Here is a 26,859-nt window from a genome sequence, read left to right on the forward strand (position 1 = left end):
GCAATCAAAGAAGACGGCAATCATCGAGTCTAAGGACCTCGTCCTTAACTCTTGAAGAACTATCGGTTCACTCCTCATCATGAGATGATGCTCGAAGATGAGGTGGACCTTGATAAAGTTGAAGAGACACCAAAGGAAAAGGAAGAAGGGAAGAAGAAAAATATTGGAGTTGCTCTCAAATCACAAAAGATGAGAGTGATTCTAATAATGATGATGATGACGAGGAAATGGCATTGTTTGCCAAACGGTTCAGAAAAATGATGAGACCTTACCAAGGTAGAAAATTCAAACGAAACGAAGGCCTCAAAATGAACCAAAGAGAAGGACCCAATCATGTGCTATGAATGCAAAAAGTCGGGGCATGTCAAATATGATGCCCATAATTGAAGAAAAAGGGTCAATCAAAGAATAAGCACAAGGCTCATGTGGGTACATGGAGCGATGAAGAAGGTTCCGATGAAGAGGAACAAGAAGTAGCAAACTTGTGCTTGATGGCATTCGGGGAAGATTCTAAGGTAACCTCTAACTCATCCGATTTTGATGATTTATCTTATGATGAGTTATTGAGGAGTACAATGGGTTGGCTTCGGATTATGAGAAATTGTTTTTAAAATATAAAAATGATGTTTCAAAATTGAAAAATGAAAACAAACTCATATCCAAAACCAACAACGATCTTGAAAGTAAAATCAAAGATTTGCAAATCAAAACTAGAAGAGTTTGAAAAGAAAAATTTAGATTTGCAAAATTTACGAAAAGAAAAATTTAGATTTGCAAAATTTACTTTCAAAGATCAATGATGATCATCAAAAGAAAATTGATGATCTTAAACTTCTTTTGATAAAGTTGGAACAAAACATTTTGAAAAAGGTGGAAATTCAAAATCAACTTTGTTAGAAAAAGTTTTAGAAACTACAATCATAGAGGTCCCCAAAGAACCTCTAATGGAAAAATCATTAGAAGTATGTGGGTTCATAAAGAACTCATTACTACTAAAGATAAAATATCCTACACAAATGGATACCTAAGGGGACTAAGATTTTGGAAATAATGAATATGGACCAAAAGAATTTGGGTACCAAAAACCAAAAATTAATCTATGTTGTAGGGAAAGGAGCATTGCTACAAGGATGGGAAACAAATTCAAATTCATGGTACCTTGATAGTGGATGCTCAAGACACTTTTTCGATCATCCAAGGCAGACGATAACTTATCCATGTAGCTTTCCATAAATACGAGCCCCACGGAAACAGGTTCCACGCATTTAGGTCTTCTACCAATTTGATTAGATCATTTGGAATAGGTTGTCTGGCCTCTCTGCCTAAAAACCGGCATGCAAAAGAATTAGAAGGCATACTCGGACACGTCGACGTCATCCATCCGAGTAAAACCATCTTTATTATTCAACAATCCTTGTCAGGTCTTCTACGTGTAGACTCGGCCTCTCCAGCTCAGGAAAACCCGGGATAGCCATGATGGGCGGGTAATGTGTCTAGTGTACCGACCTACATCATCGTGTCCGAAGCGTAGACCGTGATTAAGCAAAACTCCTCCCCCAAAACACGTATACGCCGGTGGAAAATCAAACCATATCTCTTCATCACGACGTTGTATAGTCTCTGGTAGATCGCTAGTCATGGTTTGAAGAAACAGGTGTGTCAACATCGCATCTCCACCGGATGTTGTACTTTCAGCCATGGCCCGAAGCATGTATCCTCAAACATTTTTCTTTGTGCAGGTGAAAGCTTCGACGCAATTGTTTTGGTCAGGCTGACTTTATTTCTCAAGGTCAATTGAGCCGAATAAAAGTTCTACAAAAACAATAAACATACTAAATTAGATATACCAAAAACTATACTGTGAAGATATACCAAAAACAATAATAAACATAAAGAGTAGTAGTTTATTCTTCAAACTTAAATTTGCAACACTGTGAATTTCGTATTTGTCTTTGTTTTTTGGTTGAAGTAATGCAATTCATTCAAGTTTCAATTTGCAAGAAGAATAGTTTCTGAAAATGAAAATCGCAACACAAAATGACTCGCAATGCGAATTTGACTATCGCAACGCGAAACTAAAATCGCGTTGCGATTTGCATTTCGCGTTGCGATTCTCGGTTGATTTAATAAGCAATCTAAGTGAAATGGTTAATCTATTATTGAAATTACCAGTAAAATTATCATCAATTTCAATATGAAAAACCTAATAATAATGCAAAAATTTCAAAAAGAAAATAATTTAAAAAACTAACCCTCGTTGGTTGATTTGGTTGATTTTCCATTTCTGATTGTGAGGGTGGCTCTGAGAGATGGAGATAGACGGATTTCGCCAGAGATGGGGACGGATTTCGTCGGAGATGGGTGAGAGAGTGAGAGATGAGATGGGACTGAGTTGTGATTTAGGTTTTAGGTTATAGTTGCGATTACGGAATATACTGTGGACGGTTCAGTGTTCCAATATATTAATATTCGTGTTTGGAATTTAAAAATAAAATACTTGGCCAGAATACTAATGGCGCTTTGAAAATCGCATTGCGATTATGTATTATCGCGTTGCGAAAGTCAGAATCGCGTTGCGAAAGTCAGTATCGCGTTGCGAAAGTAAGTATCTCGTTGCGATTTTGTATTATCGCATTGCGATAGTCAGTATCGCATTGCGATTTTCCCAATTCGCGTTGCGATTTACTTATTCGCATTGCGATTTTCCAAATTCGCGTTGCGATTTACTTATTCGCATTGCGAATTGGGAAAATCGCAACGACACTGTAGACCATCGCAACGCGATTTTCAACTATCGCATTGCGAAAATGCAACGCGAATTTACGATAATGGAGATCGCGTTGCGAATTAGCGATCGTATTACGATTTTGTTGGTCATTTTGGTAAATCCAGAAAAAGTTGGTTAAAATCGTATATTATATGGGATTTTTGGTAACTGAGGTTATTTTCTCAAAAAAAAAAAACTTTATCAACAGTTAAACTACGTTATAAAATACCATAATTAAATTACGATAAATTAAAATAAAGAACTATTTTTTTCAATTTTTATATAATTAAATAAATGAAATTCAGAATTACTTTATTCATCCCCCTATGCCTGCAACCTGTAGAGTCCAAGTTCCGAGAGCTTTTCTGAAGGATTTTGGCATTTGAATCTTAAAAATAAGTTTTACGGTCAGCTGTATAATAAGATATACGTCATTGAAATAAATAGGGTAAATTATAAGTTTAGTATCTAAAATATTATTTTTATTTCATTTTGGTACCCAAACTTTATTTTATTTCAAAAGCATACCTAACGTTTAGTTTAGGTTTCAATTTGATACTCCGTCGTTAAAAAATAACGGAATTACTGACGTGTCATTTTTGAATTTCTTAAGTGATGACGTAGTGTTATCTTATGGTGATATACAAACATCACCAGTTACATTTTAACAACATATACCAAAATCAAACGTAAACTAAATGTTAGGCATGACTTTGAAACAAAATAAAGTTTGGGTACTAAATGAAATAAAAGTACTAGTTTAGGTACTAGTATGAACTTTGCCCATAAAATGTATCTTCTATTTAGTTTTCTCTTTTTAAATTACAGAAAAAAACAATTACTTTAAAAACATGTTTAAGTACTATAAAATTACATTATAATTAAATAATATTTCACTTCAACTGAAATTAAATATTTTAAACTTATAATTAGTTCAATATATAAATTTTCATTAATTTATTTAAAAATTATTTAAAATTAATTTCCATTATTTAGAAAATTTTCGTGAAATATGATAAAATATAAAAGCAAAATAATAAAATAAAAATGTATTAATCTCAAAGTTCATATATAAATAATTAAATTAAAACTAAATATAAATTCATATAACATATTTTATAAAAAAAATATTTCAAGAATCTCCTGCCAATTTATTATAGAAGACTTGATAAGCAGCGAGCGATATGCTGTAATAGGGGAGAGTGGGAGAGTACTGTACCAGCCAAGAGGGTTCCACAAGAGAATGATGAAAGAATTGAAATTCCCCTATAAAATAAGATCGTGTGAGCAAAAGTAAGGACCCCCTGCCCTCTATTCCCTTTCTCTTTTAATAATAATAGCAAAAAACACAGTGGCTTTGGCATTTATCTCTAGCATTTGACTAATTCACTGTAATCCTGTGCTGGGATTGGATAGGTTAGGCTCCTTTTCAATTTCCATATCAGATATAATTACAATATATTTCACGTATCCCAAAGTGGTGAACAAAATTATGAGTGTTTGAAGCTAAGTGAAAACATTACTAAAAATTATGTTCAAACGTTTCCATCAACGTAAGCAGTTGGATTTTTTTATCAAGTGATTTTACTATTCTTAATATATATATATATAATATTATCGATAAATTATAAATTTTGTTTCTTTCCAATAGTATCGGATGTTTAAAATATAGTATCTGTTCATAATTTTTTTAATGATTAATAATGTATATACATTTTATAAATATAACTGCTCGAACTTAAAATTTTAAAAAATAATAATAATTCATTTAACATCGAATTCATTTACTGAATTTAAATAAATTAAAAATTTTAAAAAAAATTGATATCTCTCAAAATATCAAAGATGAAACACATTGGAGTGGTGGCGATGTCTCTTTAAGACCCAAGAGATACAACAAAGCGGATTTTGAAACAGTACTGATGCAAGTGTCCCTTGTACTATCATTACATGTCATGTTCTCTCACATTTGTTTTCCCCCCCCTTCAAAGTAATAATAATAATAATAATAATAATATAAATAAATAAATAAATAAATAAAAAGGTGCTTTAATATGGATATATGTTTGAGAGGGCACCGCCACTTATTTTGAGAGCATATGAGTGACCAGTTAAGACTAGACAGCTTAATAGTTTAGTAATGATTCTGAGTTTGTTTAAGTGTATAATTACTTTTTAACTTAAAGTTTAAAATTAGGTTAAATTATTGCACGAACCAACTTATCTTAATGTTTAAAGGAATCGTTGTTACTCCTAGAATTTACGGATTCAATCACCGGTGATTGCAAGGATGGTTGAGAGTACTTAGAACAAATACTATTTTGTAATCACTTTTAACTTAATAAAAAAATTAGGTTAAATTATTTAACAGTTATTTAACTATGAAAAAAAATTAGGTTAAATCACATTTTGATTTATCTCTTTTCGTATATTCGTAAAGTGTTTGTTTTTGTACGCTTTTATGACACTATTGTTCATATGCTTTTATGACACAATTTTATCTATTATTATGATAGTTTGACGTTTCGTGTTGCAGTCATCTTGGGGTAGTTACAGATCAGGAAAGATCGATGATTTCGTATAGTTAGATCCATGTTTGCGACAATTTGTCAATGTGTTCAAAATCTTTCACGGAACAATATGACAGATTGTTTCTTTCAGTCTCGACGACTACATCAATATTGTGTATAGTTTTAACTAGAGACAAAGTGTTTATTGATAGTAACTAATTTTGTTTTAGAAGATGAAGCATGTATTCAATAGAAGGTTCTGATTTTATTTTTCTTCACGCCCTTTAGGTTTTCACGTTGGAATTACCTTACCTTTTTGTAGTGCATTATCACACCACTCATTCCAAGTTTGATCCCTTTTAATCTCACTTTGGTTTCAAATTTTTCATCTGACTTATTTTATCATCTAATTATATAAAAAGTTATTGGCTTAACTAAATTAAAATTAAGAATGAATTCTTACAATCAAATGATGAAATGTGTTATCATCTGATTATGAAAATATTTTTTTGAATTTAATTTAATCAAACCCAAATTGATAGATTGTACAATTAATAAATACCAAATGTGTAATTATATAAATACGTTATCCATCACGTCCTTATTTTTGTTAATCGATAACGCCATGTGATTTTATTAATATCATTTAAATATTTAAATGATTTGATCGTGAAAATTATATATCATTAGTCAAATTAAAATCCCCACCATGTTAAGTGACTGTTCAAGTAGTTTACCCTCAAAATTAAAGATAATTTTAACTAGGATAAATTTTGTTTTCACAATTTAAACTTTGATTTCGTCATTCAACTTTAAAAATTTTCACTTTCATCATAAATTTTTTGAATTGTTCCTATTTTGATCACTCGGACGTTAAATCAAAAACATCAATGGTGATATGGATTGTTCTCTGCATCTTCTTTGACTACTTTAGACACCGACGAACACACCTCACCATCGACTATCATTTTACCGCTTTGAGATTTTCTCAGAGTCTATTCAAAACTCGCAAAATTCAACCAAAAACCTAGAAGAAAAAATGACTATGATATATAATCACCATTGTTCAATCAATATGAAATCAAAATCTATTGATTGTCTCCTCCTTCCCACTGTTAGGAGTTGGAAGAAGAATAGAAGATGCTCTAGCATTAGAAAATCAAAGGAAATCCAATAAATTATGTTAAAACTTTGGGAAGTGAGATTTTAGGGGTATTTTCATAAAAATGAAAAGAAAGTTCAGGTTCCTTTTATAAAAAAAAATTAAAAATATATTTCCTATCATAATGCCGTTGGATAATTAACGGTGGAGTGCGCAAAACAGATGCGATTCGGAAGCTTAACGATGAAACAAACTTTTTTTTTAAAGTTGAGTGACCAAAACACAAACACGATCCGAATTAAGGGATGAAAAGCATAGTTTATCCATTTAAGTTTTGCATTGAAAAACAATGAGAACAGTAAATAAAACTCTTTTAAAACTAACACCTTTAAACAAAATCACAAACTGCACAAAGGGATACAGTTTGTCAATGCTGCCCCATTCATGATTCATTGTGTGTTTATTAGGTAAGGTTATATTTTCCTTTTCCGTTTAAAGACTTGATTTTAGGAACATAGGCTATTGAACTATGAAGTTGGTGTGGCTCCCTAATTTGCAGCTTCATTGGAGACACCAAACCAGAAAATACTTAAGAACTTTGAAAACCCATTTGACTAATTTAGACACTTTCTTTCCCATCGTTCTACAACTGAAATTATCAATGGAAGATTGCTTTTTGACCAAATTAGAAACCATATGCATGTGCCTTCTTTTAAAAAAAATATAAATGCCAAAGCTTTGCTAGTCAAATTGGTTGATGAAGGTAATTTATTGTCATTATTATTAACTAGCCTAATTAGCACCTATTTTGATTTTTTTGCAGTAATAATAATATCAACTTAACTAAAACTGAATAAATGAAAAAGGATTGATTCTCGAACTGAAATGCAAACATGCATAAATGTGGATTGTGGACTCCGGTACATAACATAGGAGATTTTCGTGTGAAGTAGCTTGCACTCACTCATGATTTCTTTTAGCACGAGAAATGAAATCCACCAGGGAATCCAATCACCTCATATTCCTATAAAACCAAGGAAAAGAAAATAAAGAAGCATCATCATTTTGTTTTAGAAGATATGCGAATGAAAAGCCAACTAAACTACTACACGCTGATTTTGTTTTAGGGTTGTTGAAATTGGATGCTTGCACTCATATCGGTCTTCTTCTTCATCATCAGTTTTCCATTTGTTTCCCCCACTTTTTTTTTTCCTTCTACCTTTTGTTTGGTTCGGCCACAGCTTATCAAACCCCTATTATTACAAATAACAAGGGATGACAGCCAATGCATCCCCCATGGGTTTCCTATATGAATCATAACTTTCTTCTATGTGGCCCCCATATGCCTTATTTTCCTTTAGAGACATTATTTTAGTAACATATATAAAGGGCTTAAAACACAAAATGACCCTTGAACTTGGTTATTTTGGTCAAATTTGCCCCTAAACTTTGGCAATTTTGGTCAGATTGACCCCTGAACTCCTATTAGCAGCTTGTAAGATCAGTAATTGATGAAGATTTTTACTCATAATAAGTGTTGGACCCACAACTTAAGGAAGACGAGAGATATCAACTGAAAACTTATAACGACTTGCTCTAGATGAACTTATAACCAATTACTCTAGATGACTTGTCTTTTCTCTTTTGAATTATGTACTATGCAATAGTAGAATATTTTGAAGACATGTAAACATAGTGCATTCGTATATAATCATATATAGTTTTCTTTTGTTTAAAAGAATGGGGCCATTGGCTCACCCCATGATGATGGGTTATAATGGTTTTTCTTAAACGTTTATAACCTTTTTCATGTAAAAGCGAATACAAATGGTTATTACAAACAACAAATTTCAATAGGAAAAAATCTTAGTAATGATTCTTACAAAGAAAATTTTCAAGGAAAATACAAATGCACCAAAATAAAATGTTCCATTAAACTCTTTATTTATTTCAAGACTGATTGAGATATGTGTAATGACAAAACAAAGTGAAACAACCTATTTTTTTAAAAGGCTTAAATTATAATAAGCCCATTTGCTTTAAATCCCTAAACTATTTTTTAATCAAAATAAGTTTTTAAACTATTATATGTAACCATCGTAAGTCCTACTATTTTCTCGGTTGAAAAGTTGAAAAAATTTCTTCCCATCATCTCATCGACATATCACACAAAATTAAATATTCGCTTTGACCCAAGAATAGGTTAAGGACTCAGAAAAAAAGAGCGTAGTCTAGGGACTTATTTTGACCAACAAATAATTTAAGTACTTAAAATGATTATATATAATAGTTTAAGGATTTATTTTCACCAAAAAGTAATTTAGGGGCTTAAACCAAAAAAAAGACAGTTTAAGGACTTGTTTTTAGTTTAAGCCTTTTTGAAAACCTAAACGAATAAATTTCAGTAACAAATGTAAACAGTAGAACAGCAAAAATTGAACACATTATACTGTCTTGTCCTCTAATGGCAAACGATTGGTGTCCATTGTCATATTCTATCAGAAATTGAATAATCCAGATTTAAAGTATGTATCCCCATACTACTTAGCAGAAATGAATAGAAAAGCTCTGGCGATTCTTGGAAGAGGCATTCACGCTGGCATTGAATCTGCAGACACTTCTAATCTATCACTTCTTTTTTTTACTTGCCATGTATTTTACAGTCCCTGACTGGTCTATCAATGTGACATTGGGGACATGCAGTGACATCAACAGGAATTGTCAGTAAAAAGCAATAACTTCAAAAGAATTTGAACCTTTCGAAGAACAAGAGAAAATACTGTAAATCATGTACATATCATCAGCTTTCGCCTTGTTGAACATTCAGAAGAATAAAAATTCTTGAAATTATCATTTAGTATACTTGGTACAATTTCTGTTTCTGACATGTCTGTTCTACTGTTCTATATTTGCTAGGAAGAATTTCCTTTGCATTTTATCAATTGAATGAAATTCATAACTACCAACCAAAATTCACAAACCCCATCACAACTCATTCAATGGATGATAAATTATGGGGAATATTAGAAGTAATCTTAAGGAAAATAATCCCACCTTCAATTTCAAGATGCAGTTATGGTACTTCTTGATTTCAGTCCGAGTGGTCGCGGAAACGGATAATTTTGTTGATAAAAGACCTCTCACGCCGAAAACTACTCATGAAGATACAAAACAATAATTTAATAAATAAATAAATAAACGACAAGCATGCATGTGTTGATAAGGTAAAAACTAAAAAACAATGATAAGTTGGAAAGCTTTATGAAATAAGAAAAATCGAAGCACGAGACAGGATGATACTTACATGACAAAGGCTGAGATGCAGAAGAAAGTGAACCCAATGCAAAAATGAACCAAAAAGGATGTCCAAAAATTTTCACGGTCCAGAAATACTTTTTCTGAAATAAGAGTAGCTACACCGGATAGCAACAGAATTGTCCAACCTGAAGGTAAACAGCTGGAGAAAGAAAATGATGAAAACTCCTGCAGAAAACAAGGAACCGTGATTCAGTGAAAAGTTGAAATGAGTACTAAAATGTGATAACTTATACAAGCTTAAGTATACCTGGAAAAAGTGTTTGATGAAAATTGCTGAGTAGATAATCCTAAAAACCATATCTGTTTAATTGTTAAGTAAACAGAATGGACATATTTCAGAAACCACATCTGTTTATGTTGGGGGGTGGATTTCTGGTTGTATCTGGTAATTTCTTATGTTCAATGAAATCCTAAGGCACTCTTTTCCTCCTTCCGATGATTAAGGAGTTTGTTTAAAACTCTTTTAATCAAGAAGGGGTTTTTTAACGAGTCCTTCAATTCCTATCAAAAAATTAATAAATAGGCAAGCCAGTATAACATCAAAGTCAAAGGACAGAAATCAAATATGCAAAGCCTTATATCAGAAATTGCTGAAAAGATATTTCCTCGAGGCATTTTTTTTACTTGACAGTAATGTCACTGAATCACTTTAATTTTTAAGTGATAATCTCATCCAGACTTGTGTTACATGGAAACGGAGCTTCCACATCACAAGATGCCACAACAAAGATATGTTTTTGACAGTTCAGAGCTCTGACACAGATCGGAAGATTAATGCTAGTGCACTAAGCATGCTGAACTACACGTGTTTGAGAAAAAAAAAGTAATAAGAATGTGCAAATTTAGCATAAACACAGTATACTCATCTCTTTCTCTATACAGCTCAACAACACTACTTCTCAAGATTTTAAAATGTTCCTGCGGCACCTGGTTGACTGAAATCACTGAAAATAATGCTTATAGCTAAAGGAAAATTGCTTCAATGTGACAAGGATACTCAAAGAATTAGCGAGAATCAAACCAACAGCACCGGCGGATTGTATAAGAAGGACATTCAAAGCTACATATATCAATGAAAATACAAGCAAAGAGTCGTTTGAGCGTTTGAGTTGGTTTTCTGTTGCAACTGCATGAAGAAATGCTTCAGAGGTCCCTGATGCAAAACCAAATATAAGAACAATATCCTGCACAAGCAACTAAACTAACAGCAAGAAGTGTATCCAAAATTCAGCCACGTCAGCATTGATATTATAGCACCGTCGCAAATATGCCAGGTTTTAAGGAAACAAGAGAAAGAATGAGACAAAATCAATCATGTCCAGTATGAGGCTTCAGGATAATGTTTAGGCAGCCCAATCCATAATTAACAAGCATAATAACCCAAATTTACTAACCGTTCATAGCCAAAACAATGATATAGACACAATAATAACGGAGGGCTGTTGAAGCTTCTCCATCACTCCATTTCTGACCATACAAGAGTCTGATAAGGCAATAGGAGTAACTTGGACCAAATGCCAAAAATATAAGACCTACAAAATAAGTATCAACTTGAGGAAAACATATAAAGAACATCACTTTTTAAAAAGGAAAAATGATTTTCAAGCACATAATGGTTGCTAAGGCATATTAAACTGATAGGAAGAGGTAGCAAGTTGTCTCTTGACATGAAGTTATAATAGTATAAAGAAAAAAAAAAACAAAAATTGGCATTAGAATACTGTTACTTAGATTACAATATACAACTATATCATCACTAAAAAAAAGGGCATTGAAGATCAGCAAATAGAAATCACAGTTTCAATTTCTAGCACTATTGTTTTACTATTCTAAGTCCCGAAATTATGATATTATTCATATATTAACCCATAATTAATTAAGAATTTCATTATATTAAAATATTTTACAAAACTGATTCTAGGAGAAGAGGAAATATCACAAGATTCAAAAAACTTAAGAACATACCAATTAGTAAAACAAGCTTCAGGGCCTCAGTAAGACATCTTCCTAAGTTCTTGCTTTTATTTGGAGACTGTCCTGTTGATATTTGTCAAAATGATACAAGTTAGGAAGTACCATCTTAATTAAGGAGAACAAGTGTTGAGCGTATGAATTTTCAAAGGCAAATCATTTAGAAAGCTAAGTCTTCATGGAAGCATGAAGCAGCTTGTTTAAAGGAAAAGGAAGCTGAGTTCAGGTGTGTAGATAAACTTCTCTGAATATCAACAACAAATAAAACAAAGATCACAGATTAGTTCAGGCCTTAGGATGCAACATATAGAAATTAATGAAACATGAATGGTGGAATGCAGATTAACAGTCCAAGGAAGATTCATCATAAATTACTATATCCAAACAAACTCCCATTAAATAATTGATCAGTGACATAAAAGGTGATACAAATTTCTAATATGCTATTCAATTCACGCACAATATAGAGAAAAACCACCAAGCTACAAGAAAGAATGCAACTATACAAATTATCGACATGCTACATCTGTCTTATATTGTGGCAGCACCATTAAATTAATCCAACCTCCCAAACACATGCAATTCATGTTCATTGTGCAGATGATGAACAAAAAGAAAATTTTCTTGTAACAATGGAGAGTGCTTCTTTCTTTCCACTTCCTAAAATATACCTATTCTTTATCTCTTTCACCTCAAAGGAAAAGTGCTCAGAAGAACATCCTATAGAAATCTGACTTCATTCCCTTCACAAGAGTGCAATTACTTGATGTATAGAAAATATATGGACAGAATTCTGAGAGTTGAGACACAAAGTCAAAGAAACTATTCCAATATTAATGTTATCCTCACAGAATGAACTAAGGAAAAGGAGAGTAATAAACCTGATGCAGACCGAGCAAATGTGGAATATGAACTTTCTTCAAAAGGAAGAAACACCAACCTAACCACCAAGCTCCCTAAATTCAACAAAAAAAAGAAAAAGAAGGAAGGTTTAGATATGCTCCTTAAACGGAAAAAATAAATACATAGACAAATACATTTTCTCAATTGCAGTAACAAATGACAAGAGGAATTGCATTATATCAACTAAATAGTTGAGTGCCAGAAACATACCATCTAAAACTTTGTAAAGTATGCGGTAATTTTACTGACTACTCACCTAGTTTGTCTACGAGTCCGTACACAGCTTGGTTATATGGGGTATCCAACCATACAAGGACAATCTTTTCTCCTTCTTGAAGGATCAACTTTCGAAAGGATTGAAGGGTAAACAACATACACATGTTTGAGAGCTGCTTATCAAAATTCATCATATGTCCTACTCTGCAAAAGTTGTGCTTTATTTATGGATATTCTTGGAAAAGTAATTAAGAAGCAGAGCAAGTAGCTACTAAATTATTCAGAAAATAAATGAGCACTTCAGACATTAAAAATAATAATTAAAAGAGGTATTTTTAGAAGAACCAATGATACATTATATGTAAAAGGTCACTAAAACAAAGTTAAAGTGCAATGCACGTATAGGATCCTCAAGGTACTCAGATAAAGCAGTTATGATGACTGCTCTAAGTTAGCATCATGATAATAATTAACGAGGAAACCCAAATTCCCATCAGGTCAATGTCGAGAAAAGCAGATGGCTTATCTACCATTAATTCAAATCTTATTTTAGATTTATCCACAAATAAGGGCAAGGAGAACTAACAATTCAAGCACGCATATTGCCCCAGAAAGAATGAGGTCAAGCATAAAAGGACCAGTACCTGAAAGGAAAAAGATCAGAACTCCTAAATGCACGAAAAAGAAGAAAATAGCTCCAATAACCCAGAAAAATGCAGGCTCCGTATGCTGCTTGAGACAATGCAAAGACAATTCCCTTCTCCTGTAGGAATCAGGTTCAAACGTATCACGAAGAAGTTACAATGGAAGCTCTCATAGGCAAACCCACATAAATCAGAAGAAAACTGAAAATATACGAGAACAATAAATAAATATTACATGCATATAAGAAAAGAAGAGAAACATAAGAGATGTAGAACAGGACAAATCATAATATATGTAGTTAAACTATGAAAGCTCTCACATCAAGTGCCTAAGTTCATGCTCAAATGCCTAATGATCCACCATAAACCTCAAAAAACACTCAGCCTCATGCATCACAAGCAGAAGCAACAACAATTAGCTGCTGAAAACAGTTCCAAGAACACTACATGCTTGGTAACATCAGAATACCAGAACAAAGCAATATATTTCATCTCAGAATATTAACCCAAGAATCATTAATATACTTGTATGTAACCATCAAACACAGACACAACACACCTTGCCAACAGGCAGATCCACAACATGTATATATTAACAATCACAACATAATTGCCTCAAAAGCTTTACCATGTTAGTGAGGTTCACAATTAGAATGTACATTGTTAAACAGCGTGAAAACGTAGCTGCAGTTTCAACCATCAAGCGCAGTTTGAGTAGAAATAATGTCTGAGAAAGGATATGTAGAGGCTCCGCCAACAGCTCTAATATACATGCACTACCTGCCAAAAAAAGTTAAGCTAGTGAATGAGATTGTTCTAAAAGGAGTATTACCAATGGCGAACATAATAATCAGCTGATTACAATTAATTTGGTCTCATTCAGACTCCAGATGAAGTTTTTTGAATCTTGGCTTATTTAAGATGTAATACCGTGAATCCGTGATTTCAGGTGGGTTTGGTCAATATTATCCAGAGTTTTGATTCATATAAGAGAAAGTCATTTTAACCTTTTCTTTTTTGAACAAAATCCGTTCCATAGGGTTTACAGTTTTATAGTACTAGAAGTTGCAGCACTGGAATACATCACAAGAGCCAACATTAACAAATTCAGAGCTAAACATGCCAAAAATGCAAAACTTGCATGTGAAAAGAAGTGACATTTTTCACAATGAATAGCACTTAGAAAGGCAGAAGAGTTAGTAGAGAGTTTTGAAGCAGTTATATGAAATACCATTTATCAAAATAGCTTGAGCATATGGGTCAGAATGATGTAATCCTTGCCAACAGAAGACAAAGACACAAGCTGCAATCGTGATAACCACTCCAAGTGGGAAACAGATCCAGGCCACTTTCAACAAGTTCGCAACATTGTCTTTTGCTGAAGCACCGTCACTGTAGCACAAAACACAAATTCTAGGCGTAAACAAACAACTAGAATGCATAAAGCTAAATGATCACTGAAATTCAAAATGTATCAAAAGGATGACCCAAGAGCTATCTCTTCTCAACCCAATATAAGATTATTACAAATGTTCATCCAAATTAGACAAACTAAAATTTGATATTAAAAAAAATCTAAAATTGGAAAACTATGACCTAATTACTTCTTATATGACACCATGTAAAACCAAAGACCTACGTTACTGCCTACTTATGAAGCATTATCAGACAAATAAAACAAGCAAGCAAAAATTATCATAATGAAGCAAATAAACGAAAGAATATATAATGAAATCAATGAGAAAGGAAAGAGAAATCACAATTTAATATCAGCACGCATGCAGGCTCGCCGGCATCCTTCGCGGCTAAGAAACAAAATACATGTCACAAATAGATGGAACTGAACAGCATACACCTACAAAAGAAGAAGAAATCAATCAATAACGAAATGAAAATGAAATCTAAGTGTTGAAAAATTAAGGGAAAAGAATAGTTGCGGCTACCGCATAGTCCTCCTGGGTGAGGTGCCTCACTACCCATGAATTGAATATGAATGGGATTCCTCTTGACAGAAACTGAGTAGCTACACAAATCCAAACGAAATTCAACCAAAGAAAGAAAAACAAATCAACACAACTGACGAGTGTTGCGATTATAAATAAAAGAAGATGGGGAAAAAAGGAGAAATAACGAACCCAATAAGTACTTGAAAGTGCGAGATAGATTTGCATGGTCACTGTCACTGGGAGTTTCAGATGGAACTCTCAACGAAGCTTTAGACATATTGATCGGGTCTTACTAGTTTAGGCTCGCCGGTTTTGGTTCGTAAGAAAATTCTAAAGAAATCGAATCCATGAATTGTATTACACAAAGAAAATAAATACTTAGAATAATTATTATGTCTAACTTTTTTTTGAGAAAAAAATGAGAACATTTTCAATTTTAAAATATATAAATAATTATATTTATTTGATATGAAAATTAATAAACATAGTAATTTTTTAATATATATATATAATTAAATTAAAATTTTATGTGTAAAATTAAACTTCAGGAATAATATCACTTATTTAATAAAAAATAATGTATTATGATATTTATCCATTTTTATATTTTTAAATAATCTAGGGTGATTTTTAAATTTAATATCTAAGTTTTATATTTAAAAAATATTTAAATAATTAGATTAATATGTTTTGTTTTAAAATTTCAGATAAATTAGATAGTATTACACTCATAAAATCAGTGAAAAGAAACTATAAAGGGCTTAAATATAAAAATGTGCTCAATTTATGCCTGTTTTTTAAGTTTAGTGCCTAACGTTTATTTTATTCCAGTTTGGTGCCTGACGTTTCATTCTGTTATTCAAAATAGGCCAAGCCGTGACCAACCGTTAGTTTTCTCCATTAAGTACATGTCACAATATGATAATTTTAACATTTTTATATAAAATTAAAAAAATAAAATTATATATTTTTAAAAAATAAAACACATAAATTTTGAAATAACTCAAAAACTTTGAAAACCTTCATTTATACCCCTAAACTAACGCCGACCATCGCTCTTTACCATCGACGAAGCTCCACCTGACCTCACCTTCCCCCGGCGACCAAAACCCTATGAAATTGTGACTAATTAATGACTGGTCGACGACGAATCGATATTTTATACCCTATGAATCCTATGATGAAAATTGCAATCCCAAGCGATTTCGATTGCCAATCGACGACAATTACGACGACTTATAACTATGATGATGACAAGGACTACATCGACAACGGTGATCGCGGTGGTGGGTTAGTGTTAGGATTTGAGGATTTTATGTATTTTGAGGCTTTTTTGTACTTTAAAAGAAATAAGGTTTTTTTTATAAATATAATAATATTTTCTATATATTTTTTTAAAAAAATAAAATTATGAGATTGCGACACGTGTCACTTAAATGATTGTCACGGCTTGACCCATTTTGAGTAACGAAATGAAACGTTAGGTACCAAACTAGAATGAAATAAACATTAGGCACTAAACTAGAAAAATGAGCATAAGTTGGGAACCTTTTGTATATTTAAGCCAAAAAAATAAAGGTTAAGGTATCTTCTAGTATTTTTTTTGGTTGCAATTTGACCCTTACTTTTTTATGTACAACTTGCTCCAAACTATTTTATATAATTTTAAAACTACAATTAATTTTTATTTATAAATTAAAAATTATTTAAAATGTTAAGATTTATATTTTAAATTTTAGTTTATATAAATTCAAATGTTTAATTGATGATAAATTTAAATTTTTAAAAATCAAAAATAAAATTATATCAAAAAAATTTCAAGAGTGAAATGGAGAAAAATGAACGTCAAACCTTCTAAAGATGATATGTCCTTAATAATCTATTCGATAAAAAAGAACATCTTTGCACTATAATACAATTTGATTTTCAAATAAAAATAAGATAAAATTTTAAAAAGAAATTCATAATAGGAACAATAATAATTTAAATCTTTAATTTTCTATGACCAATTAAAATGTATAAAAATACGTTGAAGATTTAGTATATAACATGTCATTTAAAAAATATTGAAGTTCCATTAAAAAAATTCATCGTAAGTCAATTAAGGTTCTAAATTTCATTATCAATTTCAATAATATATTTTAAATAAGCTATTTTATCATTCCTATTATCTCAATACATGTTATATATTCTAAATATAAATACATATAATTTAAATAAATATCAACATAAATATGAAAATGAAAATTAAATATATAATTATACTAAAAAAATAAATATTATACTACACATAAATATTAAAATTAGATGCTAAATAATTACATTTGCCCTCTTAAACAACATGGTAATAGTGACCCGAGAGGCTTTCAATGTGCCACAAAAAAATTCATAATAATAATAATATGTCACATACCATGTTCTTCTCTATTTTGATCCTTCAAGTTGTTCAAAAATTCATAATATATTTATCTCTAATATTTTATTTAAAAAAACTAAAAAAATGATAATTTATTAGATTATTAAACTTAACTTAAACTTTTATTTAAATCATAAACCTTTAATTTAATTTAATTTAATTATATAATTCAACTTTTATTATTAATAAATTAAGTCCTTTATATTAATATAATTAAATTATTTTTCCGGATGGCTAATCTTCTGCTTACTCGGTTTTTTTTTTCCTTTCTCAATTCACCCTTAGCAACTGTTCTATTTCAATTAATCTGTTGTAGTATGCTTGATCCTTGTCTGGTGCAAACCACGTCTATTTTCTTTTATTTTCTTAACTATATCGATGGTGAATAAAAGATGGACTCCATTAGCAAACTTAATCAAATATTGGCAATAATTACTCATTTGAGTGGACGTGGGAGACCAAGTATTTTTACAAACACGAACCAACCTGAGAGTTTCCGATAACAGGTTTTTATCTTGCAATGTCAGTGGCCCGTCCAATGAGCTGTGAACATTAAAAGAGAAGACTTGGACTATTATGGTTTTTCTCTTGACTTGACTTTGCCAACTCAAAACTCACGCCATTGGCCATTAGTGTGTTTCCACAAAGCAAAGCCATTCTATTAGTCAATCGTATTCATGTAAATAATCCCTCATTCTACAGACAAAGCATTAGCTCCTGCAATGTCTACACCAGCACAGTAACCTTTCTTCCTTTGTCTCATTGAATTTCGAGCATTCTCTTTTTCTAAATTCGGGTCTAATTGTTTATTAACTTACAATTTGATCAGATATTATCGATCATTACCGCCTGTGAGCAAGTTCTATGGAGTGGCCTGTCTGATGACCACATCCGCCTTGTATTTTGATCTTTATGATCCCTGGAACATAGCTCTCTCTTACCAATATGTATTTAAACGTTTCCAGGTGAACTTGTTAACACTTTTTTGTAATCAAATTTACAACTTGGAGAGCTTTATTGGTTGTTCATCGTTGATATTCTTTTGTTGCAGGTTTGGAGGCTCATCTCCAACTTTTTCTTCCTCGGGTCGTTTTCGCCCATTTTTGCCGTCCGTCTTATAATGATGTGATGTTTCGAGTATCTTTCTTCTATGTTAACTAGATCGGATATGTCGAATATGTGTCTGATACGAGTATGTTTTGACAGAGCAAGATATGGTGTGTTACTAGAAAGAGGGGCCTTCGACAAGAGGACTGCAGATTATGTCTGGATGTTGATCTTTGGAGCATTATCACTTTTGGTGAGAAAACAAATGACTTGTTTTCTTTCATTTTTCATATCAGAAACCAAAAATAATCAAACATTCAACCAAAATCATGCTCGACTGATCGTCTTAGGTGATGGCTGCCATTCCATTTCTATGGACACCTTTCATGGCCGGTTCCCTGGTTTTCATGATTGTCTACGTTTGGAGCCGAGAGAACCCGAATGCGCGGATCAGCATCTATGGCGTCGTAACATTGAAGGTACGTCGATTTTTTTACGAACTGTAACATCGTCTTAATATTGAGTCGGGTGAGGTTGTGAATGTTGGATGTTGTTAATGTCAGGGATTTTACCTACCATGGGCATTGCTAGCTTTGGATCTGATATTTGGGATTCCATTAACGGAAGATATCATAGGGATGGTTGCAGGGCATCTGTATTACTTTTTAACAGTGCTTCACCCTCTTGCTGGTGGCAAATATGTTCTCAAGACCCCTCTTTGGGTGTATCCTTCATGTACAAATTATATACTAAATAAACTCACGCATGATGAAATTTAAACTCGTTATCTAACTCGATGCATTTCGGACGAAGCATCGAGTACATATATCTTTATCGATTAACCGATTCGTACCGGAACCTTGAACTGTGTTATAGTCCTTAATGAGCGTTTGCAGTCACAAAATAGTAGCACATTGGGGGGAGGGAATCCAAGTTAATTCTTCGGTGCAGCCCAATCCGAATGCCGGAGTTGCCTTCCGAGGAAGAAGCTACAGACTCAACGGCAACCGAGCACAATCGAGTACGACTCCATCAGAGCAGGAGCAGCCGAACCAGGCAAGTAATTCAGGCGATGGTGTTGCATTTCGGGGGAAAAGTCACCGTCTAGGTCATTAACTATGGACCGTATCTTAATACTATACAAGGTTTTATGATATGATATGAATGAATTTCCTTGAATTTGTAGCCTTATATAAGTTATATGATCCGCATCGTCAATATAACGGCACATCAAGAGTAAGGTCAAATTGTTGTTTCGGTCAGTCTACTATGTAATAGTTTAAATTTTAGTCCATGTACTTCAATTTGATATAATGTGGTCTTTCTACTTTTTGTAATGTTATTAGTTTTTTTAATGGGTAATATCTTTAACTATTGTTGTTAATGTTTTAGCATGATTTTTTTCTTTAAAAAAATCAATTGATATCTAAAATTTTATTAAGTTAAACTGCTTTATGCGATCTTTTTAAAGAATAAAACACCTTAAGCATTTGGGTGATATATAATTTTTAAAGAAAAATTCAACGTCAATATTAACTGAAATAATTAACGGTGTTAATAATTTAGACTAACTATTAATACTAGAAAAATAGGAGGATAAATTCTGCCAAATCAAAATATATGGATTCAATATTGAATGTTTACATATTAATGAGATTAAAACTAGAATTTAACCCAAAAAGAATACAGAAAACTGAAAAGGAATTCAAATTCTATTGTAAACCATTTTACCATTAAAATTTATTTACTTTATCAATTAAATAATGTCAAATAAAATATAAAATAAGAATATTTGATTACTATATACCAACTCAATTAATCTAAAATTAAATTTTTGTATAACTTTTATTTATTTTTTAATATTCTACCTAAGTTAAAGATAATGTCACAAATATAATTTAATAAATACTTTTTAAAAATATTTTTTTATTATATCAACAAAATACTATAACATTATATATAGAGAAAATAACCTCAGTGACCAAAAATGCCTTATAATATACGATTTTAACCAAATTTTTTTTGATTTGCCAAAATGACCAACTAAATCGCAATGCGATCGATAATTCGCAATGCGATCTCCGGTATCGCAAATCAGTTTCCAGATTTGCAACGCGATTCTGACTATTGCATTACGATTTTCTAAATTCGCGTTGCGATTTTTCGAATTCGCAATGCGATAGTCCAAAATCGCATTGCGATAGCATTGTTCATCGTTGCGATAGCACTGCTCATCGTTGCGATAGTACTGTTCACCGTTGCGATAGCACTGTTCACATTGCGAATTTACGATATTACTGTTGCTTTCTGTCCATAATGATGCAAAAAAGCTTTAAACTTGAGATTTTTTTTGTTTGAATTCTCTTTAATGGTGTATGGATTAATTTAAGTTTAAGAATGTATTTTTTTTGTTACGATAGTACTGTTCACAAGATTTGGATCCAAGTGCATTTTCTTTTTCTAATATTATTCTAATAGGTCTAGTTCTTAATTAACATAGGATGATGCATTTAAGACTCATTTACAAAACTCTTTTTTTTCATACAGTAAATTTTTTTTCAGTATGTCAGTGAAACATCTCTAGAACCAAAACTGATGCATTATTTCAGAGAGACAGTGATAGCTCATCAATCAAGACCAGGCAAATACTAAACCATGGAATGTTTTAGCTTCAAACCCAACAGCAAATTGGTCCATGGAAAATTCATATGGGCAACCATGTGTTGATCTCTCTGTACAGTTTTCAGCTTCATTATAAACAATGTTCACTATCATCATAATCATCACAAACAAAAAATTACTCAATAATTAAAAATCTTTAAGATAGAATGATAAACAATGCTCATAGATAACAATCAGCTTCATTCACGATTTGATCCTTCAACTATATTTATTTTCAGGTAAACTACCTTCAAGATCATTATTAATTAGTTTTCTTCTTATTTTGATCACTATCGCAATGGTGAACAGTGCTATTACAATGGTGAACAGTACTATCGCAACGGTGAACAGTGTTATCGTAACGGTGAACAATGCTATCGCAACGGTGAACAGTGCTATCGCAACGGTGACCAGTGCTATCGCAACGGTGAACAGTACTATCGCAATGCGATTTTGGACTATCGCATTGCGAATTTGGAAAATCGCAATGTAATAGTCAGAATCGCGTTGCAAATCTGGAAACTGATTTGCGATACCGGAGATCGCGTTACGAATTATAGATCGCATTGCGATTTAGTTGGTCATTTTGGCAAATCTAAAAAAATTTAATTAAAATCGTATATTATAAGGTATATTTTGTAATAATATAACATTTCAAAAATCGGAACCAAATATAATAGTATAAGATTCCTCAATCCACGCACCCCTTAATTCTAATAAGTTTTTCCCTCCGCTGCATGGTTCCGGCCAACACGTCACAGTCTTCCTCTTCAGATCATCAATCGTTATTGCTACAAAAGCTTTGTCTTTTACATCTCTTTTTCTCTCCATCCCAACTTCAAAGAAACGCATTTTCTCTTCTTCTTTCCCTTATCACCATATCCACGTGAAAAAGAAAGCAGCTTTATCATTTCTTTGAATTCCTCATCTTTCTTGATTCGCTTCTATATAATTTCTTTTCAATACCCAGATTTGTTTTCTCCTCAATTCACAATCCAAATTCATTCTTTCCGAGAAAAACTCCCCATTTTTTCCCTTCTTCTTCAAACTTTTCCTTCTCCTTCCATTCATTCCATCCACTTTATCACACGATGGCTTCACTTCCCATCTTCTCCCAAGACCTCTAATAATGAAATAGCCGGAACACATCGAGACCCTGTTCATGAAATCCAATGAAGAGCTCGAGTTAGAGTGTACGAGCTGGAGATTTTCTGTGGAAACCAACAATTTGAGTCCCTGGAAGACTATACCCAAGGAATGCGGAAGCTATGTTAAAGATTACATGATGGGTCGAGGCTATATAGTGGATCTCGAAAGGGTTTCGAGTGAGGCTGAGATTTATGCAATGAGCTTGAAGCTGAGTAGAGACGGGAAAGACGTTTGGATTTTTTATGTTGATGACACTTTGTTGTCCAACCTTCCATACTACGTTGAGCATTGTTATGGGTAATCTTTCTTCTCCCATTTTTCATAATGTTGTTTGGTTGCTAAGAAAACGCGGGAAATTAGAAGAAAGATGGAATTTTATATCCTTTGATATCAAATGCTAGGATTTAGAATATTCTCTTGTTTAAGTAGTGTGGTTGCTGATGTGGGAAGGAAGAAGAAACTGGAGATGTCATTATTTATTTATTTATTAATGATTTCAGCAATTAAATTGCTTTAAATCTATGAATGCATATATCTGTAATCTTGAATTGTTTTGTATATTAGAAGCTGTTTGGGAATGTGAGAAATATAGACATGCACTAGATTGATTGTTTGATGCAAAAGGTTAGGCAAGAACAACATTCAAATCAGTAGGACTTTTGAATTTACCAACTTTTTTCTCTTTAATTTTTGCTCTCTTGTGGGACTGAAACTGCTTAATTTCTAATGTGGATTTCATTGTGAGTTTGCAGCTTGGAGATTTTCTATCCTGTTGAGTTCGATAAGTGGGTTCATAGGGCGATGGCACCGGCAATAGAGCCTAGCCTGAAACTTTATGAAAAGGTTTTAAATTTGGGCTTTAAAGTTTTCTTTCTGACAGGGAGAAGTGAAAAGCAAAGATCTATTACTATCGAGAATTTGACCGAGGCAGGGTTTCGGAGCTGGGACAAGCTTATTCTAAGGTGAGCATCATTACGCTTTTGTTCGACAATTGTGAATTCAGATATTTATTACTTATATGTCCTATAATGTGTTGGACTGCAATGGTATTTTTATCCGACTTTGCATAGAGATGTTGCTGTTGCCGCCCGTTGGTGCTATATGGAGTAGTCAATGTTACTAGTTTCTTTGCCATGACAGACTAAAATCTTTCTTGCTGGACAGCTTCTTTGGTCTAGATTTTGGTCTCAGAGTATCCTAATTTTCTGTTCAATCTAAACTCCTCCTCGAAGGGGACTGTATTTCATTTATGCCTTCGGTGTAGACATTACTTGTGTCCTGCTGATTGTGTGCTATCAAATTATGTGCTTTGCCCGTAGATCTTGAACTCGTATATGCACCACTTTTTCTGTTCTTTTTTCCTTTTAGTTCTTGTTTTTACCTCCATGGTGTGAAATCAAGGAAAGGTAAAGGAGAAGAATGAAATCGGGCGTTTTTATAGGAGAATGTATTCGGTTTAGCCATCACAGGCTTCCTTGCAAATTATGAATGCATAATATTTCTAGTTTCACCCAGGGTATATAATGCGAATAGCGTCTAGGATAGGAAACTTTTGAAAGTTATGAAATCGTGTTCTAAAGCAGGGAATAGTATTGTTCACTAGATCTCCTTTCGAGGAAGACAGTTTTGTTTTCTGTAGAACACGTGCACGATATCGACGTCTTACACGAAAATGGAACCTAAAGTGCAATTGATCTTCCATACCTCTGCTTTGGTTCCTGGAAACATGGTTTTACTCTGATTCACCTTGCTTAGAAGAGACATCATTAGTTATGTTTAGCATCTGCGATGAGTATACAAACAGTTCTTCAACTCGTTTCGAGACATGGTCTGAACTCTGCTGTCCCTTTTCTTTTTTATATTGCAGTAACTGATCATGCTTATATTAACTAAACCATTTAACTATTTTTAACTGGATTCTTAGACTTTGGTTTTCTGGTGTCTACTATATCTGCTCATAGAAATGTTTGATCTAGTCTTCTGGCTTTGCAATTACGGCGCCTCGATCACCGACTAATTCCTGGATTTTCATTCCATGCAGAGACCCCGAAGACAATGTCAAGCCAGCGACAGTATTCAAGTCGGAGAAGAGGAGTAAGATGGTAGACGAGGGATATAGGATTCTGGGGAACTCCGGTGATCAATGGAGCGATTTATCGGGCTTCTCCCCATCCAGTCGTTCATTCAAGTTACCGAATCCTATGTATTACGTTCCCTAATAGACCACTTTGTTTTCTGAACCGAAAGGAACCGTATTCTTCTAACATGTAAATATATTCAAATCCGCCATTGTTATTACAACTCACTGACTGTACTGTGTCAAGGGATCAATCAAATTATACGTAACTCTTCCATATTCAAATCTATCATCATAATAGTTCATCAATCATATCCCATATCTTTTTGTAGAATCTCGTGATGTTTGAAATAATAAGTTACAATGATGAGGGGCTTATTTAAAAAAAGTTTCTATAGCTTAAGGGCCTTTTTAATATGTAAGACTATTTTTAATTAACAAATAAAAATGATGAATTGATAGTGACCTTACAGCTTCCCCATGAAAACGATCTTGATGTTCAATGCCTCAATGGGCCACCTAATAAGGTTGTTTCATGGGTCTCTGCTTTACCATTAAATTAAGATCTAAGTCGATCGATCGAAATTAATGCGATTTCAATGTAGTATATGTTTATAATCTTTTTTAATCATTAATAACACGTCTTACAGACGCAATTGTTCGAACTTAGAACCACAATGGAGAACAACACTCTCTTTTACCACTGAGACCACCTGATGAGTTCAAAAATAGCGTTTCTTAAAATTAAAATGAATTGAATCTTTTAATCTTTAAATCTAACTATAAACTTTAGATTTTCCAAGATTTACAATCTACATGTGCTGGGTGTTTCATTTTTAGGCACCAAAAGTTTAAAAGGTAAGGAGGTCATGTGGTATTGTGCTGTTGATCAGACAAATATCAAAGCAAAACAGATGAGTTGGATTTCACTGGATTATTCTCTTAATTTTCTTTTACACGTCGTTGAAACATAGAATTATAATGTCCCATTATCACATGCCATGTGCTTTTTTTAATTATATGGTTTTCACTATTTTTAATCATATCCGCTTGACAAAATTCAATCCAAGTTTATTTTAAATAATTATATTTTTAAAAAATAAATTATAATTAAATCATAATACAAGTTAAACTAACCGATCAAGCATAGTAAAAAGATAATTGAAGACTTGGACTTATGGAATCAAAATTATCGGACCGAACTGGTAACAAAGACAAAGTCTAGTCCCCAAGGAACCCGATTTATAAATAAATTTGGCACACTTGAAAAGTCACCAATCACCATTGCTTCTTGTGGGGTCCCAAAATAACTCATCAATCTACGCCGTTAATTTACATTTTGATTTGTTTTTACGTAAGTGTATACACTCATTTTCGCTCGGATTTTTTATTTTATTTTATTATTATTTTTATATATATATAGTATAATATTTTTTGAAAATATTTTTTTTATAGTTTTTAAAAACATATAATATATTTTTTAAAATCGGTTTTCAAAAATATATATAATATATAGTTTTGAAAATATTTGAAATATATATATATAATATATAGTTTTTTAAAATGATTTTTGAAAATATGTATATTATATAGTTTTTGAAAACATTTTGAAAACTTATATAATATATGATTTTTAAAAATATTTTAAAAATATATATAATATATGATTTTTAAAAAACATTTTGAAATATATATAATATATAGTTTTTAAAACATTTTGAAAATTATATAATATATAATTTTGAAAACATTTTTAAAAAATATATAGAGAGAGTTTTAAAATATTATTTGAATATATATATATATATATATTATATGGTTTTGGGAAATATTTTTGAAAATATATTATTATTATTATTATTATTATTATTTTTTATTATATGTTTTATTTTATTTTATTAATCCTATTTTATTTTTTCCAGTCCAAGGTCTAGAAGAAGGGCCCAACCGAGTAGCATGACCTAGCAGAATCGGTTCAGCCCAAAGGAGCAGATTAAGGTTACTCATTTTAGTAGGGGCGCCGTCAAAGGAGGAATCAGTCATGCACGCGCCAACAAGCCGGCCGAGATCCCCGAGACTGAACCATCCCGAGGTTTTCGATCAACCCACAACCATAAAAACAACAGGAATCT

The 26,859-nt window shown here is 32.2% G+C and overlaps 3 protein-coding genes across 5 annotated transcripts; 2 read left to right on the top strand and 1 right to left on the bottom strand.

Annotated features, from left to right (window-relative positions):
- Window positions 1-9,174: 9,174 nt before the first annotated feature.
- Window positions 9,175-15,687, bottom strand: LOC120210055 (protein RFT1 homolog). 3 transcript variants are annotated; one of them, XM_039208876.1, is made up of 14 exons: window positions 15,567-15,687; window positions 15,375-15,454; window positions 15,192-15,286; window positions 14,663-14,823; window positions 14,060-14,211; window positions 13,432-13,550; window positions 12,828-12,991; window positions 12,550-12,624; window positions 11,663-11,734; window positions 11,092-11,229; window positions 10,695-10,850; window positions 9,945-9,997; window positions 9,684-9,862; window positions 9,175-9,531 (listed from the first exon to the last, which is right to left on the bottom strand). In XM_039208876.1, the coding sequence occupies exons 1-14, from the start codon at window positions 15,652-15,654 to the stop codon at window positions 9,471-9,473; spliced, it is 1,593 nt and encodes a 530-aa protein (XP_039064807.1). In that variant the 5' UTR covers window positions 15,655-15,687; the 3' UTR covers window positions 9,175-9,470. The 3 variants fall into 3 exon arrangements, with proteins under 3 accessions (XP_039064807.1, XP_039064808.1, XP_039064809.1); XM_039208877.1 differs by lacking the exon at window positions 11,092-11,229; XM_039208878.1 differs by lacking the exons at window positions 15,192-15,286; window positions 15,567-15,687 and having other exon boundaries at window positions 15,375-15,447.
- A 2,761-nt stretch (window positions 15,688-18,448) lies between these two features.
- Window positions 18,449-20,032, top strand: LOC120210056 (derlin-1.1-like). The gene is made up of 7 exons (XM_039208879.1): window positions 18,449-18,532; window positions 18,623-18,758; window positions 18,845-18,918; window positions 19,000-19,093; window positions 19,191-19,319; window positions 19,404-19,564; window positions 19,737-20,032. Exons 1-7 carry the CDS (start codon window positions 18,516-18,518, stop codon window positions 19,954-19,956), a joined length of 831 nt encoding a protein of 276 aa, XP_039064810.1. The 5' UTR covers window positions 18,449-18,515; the 3' UTR covers window positions 19,957-20,032.
- Window positions 20,033-22,570: 2,538 nt separating this feature from the next.
- Window positions 22,571-24,882, top strand: LOC120210057 (acid phosphatase 1-like). Its single transcript, XM_039208880.1, has 3 exons — window positions 22,571-22,947; window positions 23,403-23,612; window positions 24,692-24,882. Exons 1-3 carry the CDS (start codon window positions 22,664-22,666, stop codon window positions 24,867-24,869), a joined length of 672 nt encoding a protein of 223 aa, XP_039064811.1. The 5' UTR covers window positions 22,571-22,663; the 3' UTR covers window positions 24,870-24,882.
- The last annotated feature ends 1,977 nt before the right edge of the window (window positions 24,883-26,859 follow it).

The sequence above is a fragment of the Hibiscus syriacus genome, unplaced genomic scaffold (genome assembly GCF_006381635.1).
Source record: "Hibiscus syriacus cultivar Baekdansim isolate YM2019G1 unplaced genomic scaffold, ASM638163v2 tig00109906_pilon, whole genome shotgun sequence".
Classification (NCBI taxonomy): domain Eukaryota; kingdom Viridiplantae; phylum Streptophyta; class Magnoliopsida; order Malvales; family Malvaceae; genus Hibiscus; species Hibiscus syriacus.

Bases quoted from the DNA above. Each gene is read 5' to 3' on its own strand.
- LOC120210057 (XM_039208880.1), top strand. From the start codon at position 22,664: ATGAAATCCAATGAAGAGCTCGAGTTAGAGTGTACGAGCTGGAGATTT. The intron at 22,948-23,402 runs GTAATCTTTCTT...GTGAGTTTGCAG, and splicing joins TACGTTGAGCATTGTTATGG to CTTGGAGATTTTCTATCCTG. The intron at 23,613-24,691 runs GTGAGCATCATT...CATTCCATGCAG, and splicing joins TGGGACAAGCTTATTCTAAG to AGACCCCGAAGACAATGTCA.
- LOC120210056 (XM_039208879.1), top strand. The intron at 18,919-18,999 runs GTGATGTTTCGA...ATGTTTTGACAG, and splicing joins GCCGTCCGTCTTATAATGAT to AGCAAGATATGGTGTGTTAC. The intron at 19,320-19,403 runs GTACGTCGATTT...TGTTAATGTCAG, and splicing joins ATGGCGTCGTAACATTGAAG to GGATTTTACCTACCATGGGC.
- LOC120210055 (XM_039208876.1), bottom strand. From the start codon at position 15,654: ATGTCTAAAGCTTCGTTGAGAGTTCCATCTGAAACTCCCAGTGACAGT. The intron at 13,551-14,059 runs GTAAAGCTTTTG...TGATTCCTACAG, and splicing joins TTGTGAACCTCACTAACATG to GAGAAGGGAATTGTCTTTGC. The intron at 9,863-9,944 runs GTATACTTAAGC...TGTTTTCTGCAG, and splicing joins TCATCAAACACTTTTTCCAG to GAGTTTTCATCATTTTCTTT.